General features: G+C 45.6%; 1 protein-coding gene across 1 annotated transcript in view; it reads right to left on the bottom strand.

Annotated features, from left to right (window-relative positions):
* Positions 1-3,711: 3,711 nt before the first annotated feature.
* FAF1 (Fas associated factor 1) overlaps positions 3,712-10,930 on the bottom strand; it is a 387,465-nt gene continuing 380,246 nt past the window's right edge. Inside the window, exon 19 of the mRNA XM_081087160.1 lies at positions 3,712-3,960. Within this exon, the coding sequence (XP_080943286.1) occupies positions 3,877-3,960 (84 nt within the window). The 3' untranslated portion in view covers positions 3,712-3,876. The remainder of the gene's footprint in view (positions 3,961-10,930) is intronic.

The raw sequence follows: 10,930 nt of genomic DNA, 5'->3' as shown, positions 1-10,930 counted from the left end.
GGTGGAAGGAGTGGGGAGCTGCAGAGTGCTATCTGGATGTTACCAGGACGCTGAGGTTTAGAGAGGTTATTCACCATAAGGTGACATAGCTATTAAATGGCAGAACCAAGGCTCAAACTGGAAGACACTGAAGTCTCTGGAGTGTGTGTGGTCTCCAGCCAGAACGTTATAAAGAATCAAATGAGACAAGGCACGTGACAGGCTCATGTGAGTTACGCCTGGGCTGGACTACGATTCCATATCCCATTCCCCGTGGGACCCAGGACTGGGTAGTGAGGAGCTGGTAGAAGAGTGCCAATGGGCGATGCTGCTCCTGGAGACATTTAAGACCCTCTCCCGTGTCCAAATGAACATCTCCCCTGCTTTTGGGAAACCTGCCAGAATTCTGCAACATCTTTTAAGATCCATCCCATGGACCAGCACTCAGGCCGGCAAGTCTGGCTTTGGGAGTAGCAATTTTAAAGAAACTGCAAACTTGTGTTTCTAATATCACCAAGCAAAATCTGTAAAAGCCCAAGTTCTGTTCTTCTGTAGCAGAGGTTCTCAACCTTGGCTGCACATTAGAATCACCTGGGAATCTTTTTAAAATCCTGATTTCTGGCCCTAGCTGGCTTGGTTCAGTGGATAGAGTGTTGGCCTGCGGACTGAAGGGTCCCAGGTTCGATTCCGGCCAAGGGCACATGCCTGGGTTGCAGGCTCAATCTTCACTAGGGGACCTGCTGGAGACAGCCAATCAATGATTCTCATCATTGTTGTTTCTCTCTCTCTCCCCTTCTCCCTTTCTCTCGGAAATCAATCAAAACATATATATATATAAAATCCTGATTTCTGGGTCTCATCCTCTGGAAATTCTGTTTCTTTGTTATGGGGTGGGGCCACAACATTAGTAACAAAGAAACAGAATTTCCGGAGGATGAGGCCCAGAAATCAGGATTTTAAAAAGATTCCCAGGTGATTCTAATGTACAGGCAAGGTTGAGAACCACTGTTCTATAGTATAAAAAATGCTCTCCTCCAACTCAGACTTTGGATGCTTATACTTCAGAGAAGAACACCTGTGTGATCAATAAAACCAGCAGTGCCAGAGCAGGTAACATCACAGGCCAGAAACCTCCCCCAGAATGCACCTCCAGAGAGGAGGTGGGAAATTGGCATTACCTCCTTAAACCTTCAAACTAATGCTCTAGATGTATAGCTGACACTCCAAGGAACCCAGAGGAGTGAACTAGAATGGGGTGGGGATGGCGAGAAACCCTGGACCATCACTGTAAACAGCTGGGCTTAAGAACACCAAGCACATTTTTGAGTCTCAAGATTTATGGAACGATAAATGCCACTCAGTGCTGTGTGATATTTTGAATTTCTCAGAGGGTTTTAGAAGTGGAGTAAAAAAGCTAAAAGCTCATCAAACTTAAAATCATACCAAGTAGTATTGAGCATTAGTCCCAGTGAGACAAGTTAAATTATGGCACCAGCAAATTTGCTACTTTGTTTTTTTAATAGTAGGATGTATACATTTCAGTATAATAAATGTTTTCCAATTGTTTTGAAAAAAAAAAAGAAAGAAAAGAAAAGAAAAGAACACCAAGCACAGATGTTGGCCGACTTTGTGCCTGGAGGCCGGGAGGGGACGCCCAGGGAAGTGTAAGGGTAGGAGGAAGAGCTGCCAAGGACAGTGCCATTTCTGTGGTGGCAGCAGATCACTTCATGTTGCTGTAGTCATTGTAATGCTGTGTTTGCAAGAGAAGACATAAAACTGCTTCGGCCTCTGTTCTGGAGCTCAGTAGACCAGAATGACACGAGTGAACAGTGAGAATCAGCGGAGGCCTCTCCCTGCAGTGGGGCCCAGAGGAAAGGATTCCGTGGGACTGAGCAAGGAACACCTTCCAAGACAGGGTTGAAAAAGGGTGTGTAAACTCCATACACATTCAAGTAGCATTTAATAACTTTCACAAAATCAGTTTCAGAGGAAAGTCTATAATTACTGGAATACAGAAGTGAAGATGATAGTGGGGAACAATATGATGTTGTCAAACCCAATCAGACGGAACAGGTTAAACATGAAAGTGAATTCAGAGTCCTGTACCGCCACCCCCCACCCCTACCCTTGCTGCTGTTCCTGAGTTTGGCCCGAGTTCAGGGCTGTAGCTTCTCCATGGCCGCTACAGAGCAAGGTCTACATGGAAAAGAGCTGGCGCCCTAGTGCACCTGTAGCTGGGGCCACGAGGCTAAGAGGGTGGAGTGGAGCCGGAGAGGACGTGCTCAGGCTGAATCCCCTGTGGGTCTCTTCCCTTCAGCTTCCCCGAGAGACCTCTGGGGCCAGAGGAGGCCTGCCCTCGGCAGACGCAGCACTGGTCTGTTAGGAACACATCTCTTTTTAAGAGAGTGATCAGGAGAGGTCCCTGGTTGGAGCATCAGAGAAAAGACAGAGATGGAATTTTCCTGGCCAATGCCCACTTCTGGGCAGAGGGAGAATGACCAGGCATTTATCAGGCTTTGGTTAGTCTCCTGATAACCCCTTGGCTTGGGTCAGGGAGAAAAACCCAGCACTTAGACTCTCTTTTGGACACGTACAAAATGTCAAGTGAGGATACCAACCCCTAGGATAGAGACCACAGGGGACACATAAATGGATAGAAACATTCCAAGATGGAAAAGAAATCACTGTTGGTGAAGGTATAAACAGTGAACTGGACTCTAAACCCCAAATCCATAGATTAACCAAAGTCCACATATACTAAATCATCCCAAAATTACCACACGTGGGTTCAGGCAACACATATCTTCTGAGCTGAGCCCCCAAGTCTGCTCCTTAAATATATGACATCAGAATTCTCAGCCACCAGATGAGATCCTTTTCATTTGAGATGGGAGCCCAATATCTAATATTGAAACATTCAAATAATAAAAAGTGGAACAAATTCCTTATTACATCTGGGCTGAGTCCAAGGGGCGGCTGATCAGATTTTGGTGACAGACAAGGGGCTTAACACACCAAGTGACAAGTCCAAACTAGAGAAGGAAAGAGGGAGAGAAAATCAGGAGGGAACTGCGTTCACCGTACACTAAAGGGGCAGCCTGGGAGCTGGGATCCGTCAGGCTCCAAATGCAAACCTAACAGCAGCTTCCTGCGGCTGGGCCAGGACCCAAGTCCTGGAACCGGTCCTCTTCACATACCTCAACACCCACGCTGCGCTCGGACAGCTTCCCGTGCTGCAGTGGAACAGCAAACACCTCCAAATGGAACCAGGGGCCCACGGCAGCAGCAGTAAATAAATACCTTATGTATTCCTCAAATGCAGTCCTCAAACACAACCTTACATCTTAGTAAAGGAGGTCAGAAAGTACCATCAGAAACGATATGCGTTTTCCCCTACAATACTGTTCTATCTCCAGGCCAAGAAGTTCCATTTGACTTCCTCCCCTTGCCTCTTAAAATTAGGCAACAAAGTAGAAATCCAGTTATGACAATAACAAGGCAGGTGTGTGAGCCTCGAGACATATCCGGCTCAAGGAGACATATCCGACACACAGCGCCCTGGTGTCCCTGGACAGACAGAGCTGTCTGGACACTGGGGGCAGAGGGCCCTGGAGAGGCATCAGTCCTGTTCTGTGGTCACGCACACGGGGACCGGGCCAAGTGAAGGGGGGGAGGGGGGGGCAGCAGAGCTGTAACTCTGAGTTGGGAACATATACTCGTGGATGGGACGTGTTAAGTAGCTATGTTTATTATTACTTTTTTCCAACAATCTTGCAAGAGGCAGAGTGTGACACTGAATTCAATGAGACGAGCGTGTAGGTGGGTTGGCAAAGAGCCCTTCTCTTGACGCAGGCCTCAGGCAAGTCAAGGAATGGCTGGTTCCACCGCTGGGCGTGTTTACTCTTTTGCTTCAAGAAAAAGGGTTTCTTGAGGGAACAACTTTACCTCCAACAACGATTTATTTGGGTCCAGCTGGGTTATCTAAAAAGAAAAAAAGCATATATTCAAAACAGTGGACAAGCACAGTTTTCTCCACATGGCACTCAGGTCCTGAATGCACACTGACTGTGAGCCTGCTACGTCCTGACACGAGCGTTTGTATAACTGTTCTCTTACTTGATCCTCAAAACAGCCCTGTGAGGTAGGAGTTATTCCCAGTTTATAATCGAGGAGACTAGGGCTTCGAGAGGTCAAGTCTCACAGTTCAGTGGACGAACTAGCACCTGCCCTCAAGGCAGAGGTTCAGGAGACTGGACCTCTTCCTGGGCAGGTGGAGGGTCCTTGCCACAGCTCAGCGTGGCCAACAGAACAGGAGGCCCTGAGGGAAGGCTGCTGGTGAAACGACTGATGGCATTTCTGGGCCCTCTCCCTGGTTAACTCCTGACAGCAGGGAGGCCTTTTCTGCACGCTGGGAAGGAGCTAAGCCTCTGCGGCTCATCTGGCTGCTAAACCTCCTGTGATAAACTGCAGACACCCACCCCACCACGCCCACAGAGGAGTACCTCCCCTTCGAGGAGAGGCTCCCTAGGAAGGCATAACACCATCTCCCTGTTGGGGGTGTGTGTGTGAAAAAATAAGTCAATGTCATAATGTGACTATGTTACACAACATAAAAAGACATTATTTTATAATGTGAACCATAGAGAATAGAGCTGGACAAAATCCTCTTGGCTCAGCTGGGATATGCTAATCATACAGGGATCCTAAGTTAGGCTCCTAACCTCCTAGGCTGGGGGCAGGGATGGGACATGGATGTTTTCTGAATGGGAGAGAAAAACAAAAATTTCCTGTTTAACGAAAGAGATCATAAATTTTAAAATGCTGAGAAGTACTGGTTTAGTGGAAAGGACAATGGGTTTTGGAACCAGAAAGATTCTGGTTTAAATCACAGCGGTTTTAGCTATTAGCTTTGTGGCTTTGGAGTTAGTATCAATCATGCAGGACTGATGTGAGGATTAAATGAGAAAAAATATATAATTAGCCGAGTGTCTGGCCCAGAGCCGGTCTCAGTGATGGCTGCAGTGTGTGTGAGCAACTGTGAAGATGGATACAGGTAGCTGGGCAGCTTTACCGCGTCCATCTTGTGCGTGATGAGAGGCTGGGCAGCGTGCTGTCAGACACAGGAGCTCTGGGCCTGTGGGCAGAGACTGCAGCACCCCAGGCAGGCAATCATGCTCTCTGCTCAGTTCAAGCCACATCCAATAAGATGGCTCCCCTGTCTTCTCCTAGCCCACTGGGGGTTGGGGGGTGGGGGTCCTGGAGGCCGAGTGTCATAGGCAGGCTGGTGAGCTGAAGGAGGAACACTATCTTCAACTGTATCCAGCAGAAACCTGGTATGCCCAGGAGGGTCATTAAGGAGACACATTGCCTCTAGAATCCTCTCTGCTTATAAGGAACCTAGAGCAAAGCTGCTCTATTGGTATCTCTGGGGCTCTGGGCACATGGGCAGGCAAGGTGGTGGGGAGGGCCCAGCCTGCTGTCCGTCTTCCAATGCACTGGGGGCAAGCTGCTGACAAATGTTTACCCACTTCCCCAATTAATGTACAACACCGTGCTGGCTTCTGTCAACAAGCAGAGCTGTGCTGCTGCTGCTGCTTCCGACTCACTGGCATTTTCTGCCCAGCTGCTTCCGCTATTGTTCTTAATTAACATGCCAGAGCTCTTCCGGCACCTTCTACTTTGTTATTTGTGGTTTGTAAATATAATGTTTGCTGGAAGAAACCATAATCATAACCGTGCCAGAGCTGTGCATGCTGCCAGAAAGATCCGCTGCAAAGCAAAAGAGGCTGGGAGTCTGGAGCCTCAGGCCCAAGTCGAACCCTGCCTGGCTTGTCAACATGCAAGGTCAGAGGTTCAGAAAACACACCCAGTTTTTACATGAGAAAACTGTGTCCAGAAAACGTTAAGTGATTTTCCCTGTCACTTTAAGTGGGAAAGCTGGGACATAAGGAGGGGAAACCAGAATTTCTTGAACATCTACTACATACCAGACACTATAAATATGTCATCCCATTTAGTCCCTAGACCAACTATGCAGGGTAGGTGAAAATGACAAAATTAAGGCTCAGAAGGGTTGGCACTTATTTAAGGCCAGTAAGGGTACGCGTATATTGCACAATGGTTAAAAAGAGTGAGGCAGACTTAGATTCAAATCCCAGCTGTCACTTACTACCTATATGACTTTGAAGAAGTTACACAACCAGAGAGTCTCAGTTTTCTCACCTGTATGATGGGAATAATCGGTTTCTCCTTTAGAGGCTGTTGTGACAGCTAACTGGAATAATGCTGGTGAGGCCGTTGGCACAGTGCCCGAGCCAGGAAGTGCTCAGAGGGTGGCAGCCATCACTAGCTGGAGCGCTGCCTTGGGTAAAGGACCTGGTCTGTCTGACCTCAGTGTTGGAGCTTTTCCTCCAAAACTTCCTGGAGCTCAGTCTGCACTTGGCCACCATTCTTATTTCTACCCAGTGCCCAGAAGTGCTCCCTTTTCCTTGATAGGGCAATGCCTCAGTATCTGGAGACCGCCTTTTATAGCTGCGGTGGGGCTGGGCCACAATGGACTGCTTCACAGCAAACATGGTTGTGCTGGGGCTGCGCGATCTAGTGCCCCAGATCATAAGCAATTTTTTTTTTCTGCAGGTCATTTCAGACAGGAGTTTCAAAGTGAACAGGATAGTCTGTTTTCACTCTCATTTGACTGGTGTAGACCTAGGGGGTGTAGGTCCCCATGCTGCATTCCAGCACAGTGGCCATGCTGTGAAACCACGCTGCCGTGCTCTGGGCCCATTCAAGAGGTGGAGCACGCCAGGAGGGACAGAGCCTAGCAGGACAGAGTCTAAACACCATGTTCCGTTCGTTCTCCGAGAAACAGCTGCAGAGCGGGAGATGCCTCCCTGGAGGGGCACTGGGAAGTGCTGCCTGTGTGCCCCAGGGCAGGCAGGGGCCCTGTCAGCCCTTTGAATATCTGAGGACTGATAAGTAGAACTACTTATCAGAAAGTTCTGTGCAGCTCCAGTGGGCAGAGCTGGGATCAGTGAGGTAAAACAGCAAAGAAACAGAACTCAGCTGGTCAGAAAGAGCTTAGCAGAGCTGTAGCTGCTGGTGTGGCTACTTCTGCTTCTCTTTCTTTTACCTTTTTTTCTTCCTTCTGTCCTTTATTTTCTTCTTGCTCTTCTTCTTCATCATCATCATTGCAGCAACTATCAGTTATTGAATGCCTACCATGTAGCTGGAACCATGCTAACTACTTTGTATATAGTACCGTAAGCAGTCCTCAGAACACCCAGTGAAGTAGGTTATTGCCATTTTACAGAAGATACCATGGCTTATCTCGACCAAGGCTGCAAATAGAATAAAGTTTCAAACTCAAGTCTATCTGACTCCAACAAGCACAATAACCAAAAGCAACTGGTCAACATCGCCAACAGGCTGCCTTGGGGTGACAGAGGGGTTGGGAGGGTAGAGTGAGCATACTCTCTAGTGTCCCTAGAAGCATTCAAATAGAGGCTTATTTGAAGAACATGATGATGATGATGATGATGATGATGATGGTGATGGTGATAATAATAATGGCTAACATTTACTGAGCATTTACTTTGTTCCCTGCATATTCCAAGCACTTTACATTTTAAAAATAATTTGTTTTTCATAATAACCCTCTGGGGTAGGTTATCTGAGATCAGTACTATTATTATTCTCATTTTACAGATGAAGAAACTGAGCCAAGGAACAGACTAAGTAACTCGCTCAAGGTCTCAAAGTTATTAAGAGCAGAGCCAGATGTGAACCAAGGCAACCTAGCTTTGAAATCCATGTTTAACTACCAGACTATTCTGCCAAAGGTGTTGCTAAGAACAGGAGCCACACAGAAAGAGGTTGGATGAGATGACCCCGAGGCTGTTTCTAACTAAGTTTCCAGGATATAAGATCACTTTAAGAATGACAAAAGGTTAAAGGTAAGAAAAAATCCTGAAATGTTTATAAAATACGAATACAAAAACCCAATCTGAGCATGTGTTCTGCCATTTCCTTGGGACTTTACTAACTATATTGACTCTAAATCAACACAGAAACCCACAATTGGGACTTCTTGGGGGATGAGGGGAATTTTCAAACAAGAGGTATGGCCTGACTTTGTCTATGTTAGAAGAGAAAATTCAACCATTTTGACATTTTATTCATTACACTTAGGAAAAAAATTGATATATTTTCTCACTAAATTAATAATGTCAAACAGTTCAACCCTTCATTTCACAGGTTGGCAAACCTGAGGCTCAGAGAGGTCAAGTGACTTGGCCCAGGTGGCACAGCTGATAAGGTGCAGATACAGTAGTCTGCCCCAGAGTGTCTGACTTCTATTTCAGGATTCTTTCTGGCCACATCATTTTGCTTCTCTCTCTCTTTTTTAAATACCTGAGCATAAACATCACACAACTAGTAGACTGGAAGCTACTTGAGGCCAGGAGCTGAGTAATACTAAAAATAATAGTAGCAGCAATATATGCATAATACCGTATAGTCTGCAAGATACCTACATAACCATTAATTCACAATCATGTAGGGTAGGTGTTATTATTAATCCTTTTTATTTAATTTTGCTAAGGAAATGCTTTTATTTATTTTTTAATGTTTTAAAATTGATTTTAGATAAGGGAGAATGGATGGGGGGAGGGAGGAAGGGAGGGAGGGAAGGAGGGAGAGATAGATAGATAGATAGATAGATAGATAGATATGTGAGACAGACCATCAATTGGGTTGTTTTCTGTACGTGCCTTGACCAGGAATTGAACCTGAGACCTTCTGATGCATGGGAGGATGCTCCAATTAACTGAATCACACCTGCCAGGGTTAGGAAATGCTTTTAGCTTGAAGTTGAATAAAGGAAAGTCTGGATCTAATATTTTCACATTTAGAAAAAATGCTAGATTCATCAAATGATGCTGAAACGACTGAATATCCACATGCAAATAAGTGTATCTATATGCAGATCTTACACTGGTTACAAAAATTACCTCAAAATGTAAAACACAAAATTATAAAATTCCTAGAAGATAACATAGAAAAAAAAATCGAAGTGACTTTTGACATACCAAAGACACATTCATAAAATAACTGATAAACTAAACTTCATTAAAATTAAAAATTTCTGCTCTGAGAAGACACCATCAAGAGAAGGAGACATTGTCAATGGATTATGGTAAAATATTTGCAAAAGGCACATCTGATAAAGAACTATTATCCAAAATATATAAAGAGCTCTTAAAACACAATAAGAAAACAACTCAATTACAAAGTGGGCCAAAGACTGGAAAGACACTTCATCAAAGAAGATACACAAATGGAAAATAAGCATATGGAAAGATGCACCACATCATCTACCACTGGGAAACGCAAATTAAAACTGAGATACCACTACACACCTATAAGAATGGCCGAAAAACAGAACACAGACAAATGCTGGCAAGGATATGGAGCAACATAGACTTTCATTCATTGCTGCTGGGAATGCAAAATGACATGGCTACTTTGGAAGAGAGTTTGGTGGTTTTTAAAAAAAGAACCATATTTTTATTAGACAATCCAGTAACCATACTCCTTGTTATTTACCCAAAAGAGCTGAAAATGTATGTTCGCAAAAAAACCTGTACACAGATGTTTATAACACTTTCATTCATAACTGCCAAAATGAAAGCAACCAAGATGAGCTAATAAGAAATAAGCTATCAAGCCATGAAAAGACATGGAGAAATCTTAAATGCATATTACTAAGTGAAGAAAACCAATCTAAAAGGGTTACATACTATATGATTCCAACTATTTGACATTCTGGAATAGGTAAAACTAGGGAAATAGCAAAGAAAACATCACTAGTTGTGAGGGATTTTTTTGAGGGGGGGGGAGATGAATAGGCAGAGCACAGAGGATTTTTAGGGCAGTGAAAACACTCTCTATCCTATCTAATAAAGAGGGAATATGCTAATTGACCCTAATGCAGTCGCAAAGATGGCAGTGCCCACAGCCAATAAGGAGGGAATATGCTAATTGACTGCCATGCCCTCAAAGATGGTGGTGCCCACAGCCACAAGATGGTGGCGCCCAGTCCGCTCAGCCCTGCCAGGGCGCCTACCTCCAGAGTCTCCCAGTTCCCTCAGCCCCCCAGCCCCCCAGAGCCGGCCCAAGGCACAGGCAAGCCTCAGATGTCGGCTGCCCAGCCACCCAGGACCGCCTGAGGCTCAGGTAACCAGGGCCGGCTGAGGCTTGCGCTGCCGGCAGTGGCAGCAGCAGAGATGTGATAGGGCGTCACCTTCCCCTGATGGCTGGGTTGCCTCCTGCCCCTGAGGGCTCCCAGACTGTGTGAGGGGGCAGGCCAGGCTGAGGGAACCCCCCTCTAGCGCATGAATTTTCATGCACCGGGCCTCTAGTGATACTATAATGATAGATATATGTCATTACACATTTGTCCAAACCCTTTCTGGAGCCAAGCTGCCCTCCTAAAGTATACAAGGCCTGCAGTGTCAGCTGTGCCAAGGACTGGGTGGGCAAGTCTCTAATTTAGGGGCAAAGAATATATTAGCAAGCCCCTTGGCTCAGATCCCAAGCCACAATCTATGATCAACCGTTTCAGTAACAGAGACATTGTTTTTATCCCTACCTGAGTCCTATGTTTAGCTTCAATTAGTCCTGAACTAGTTAAGTTAAAAGACATTATTTAATGACCCTTAAAACCTCAAGTCCCGCCGAAACCGGTTGGGCTCAGTGGATAGAGCATCGGCCTGTGGACTGAAAGGTCCCAGGTTTGATTCTGGTCAAGGGCATGTACCTGGGTTGCAGGCACATCCCCAGTAGGTGATGTGCAGGAGGCAGCTGATCGATGTTTCTCTCTCATCGATGTTTCTAACTCTCTATCTCTCTCCCTTCCTCTCTGTAAAAAAAATCAATAAAATATATTTAAAAA

Source organism: Myotis nattereri (assembly GCF_964212035.1).
Source record: "Myotis nattereri genome assembly, chromosome: 3".
NCBI lineage: Eukaryota > Metazoa > Chordata > Mammalia > Chiroptera > Vespertilionidae > Myotis > Myotis nattereri.
The sequence above is the reverse complement of the archived record's forward strand: the minus strand, read 5'-3'. Positions and strand labels throughout refer to the sequence as shown.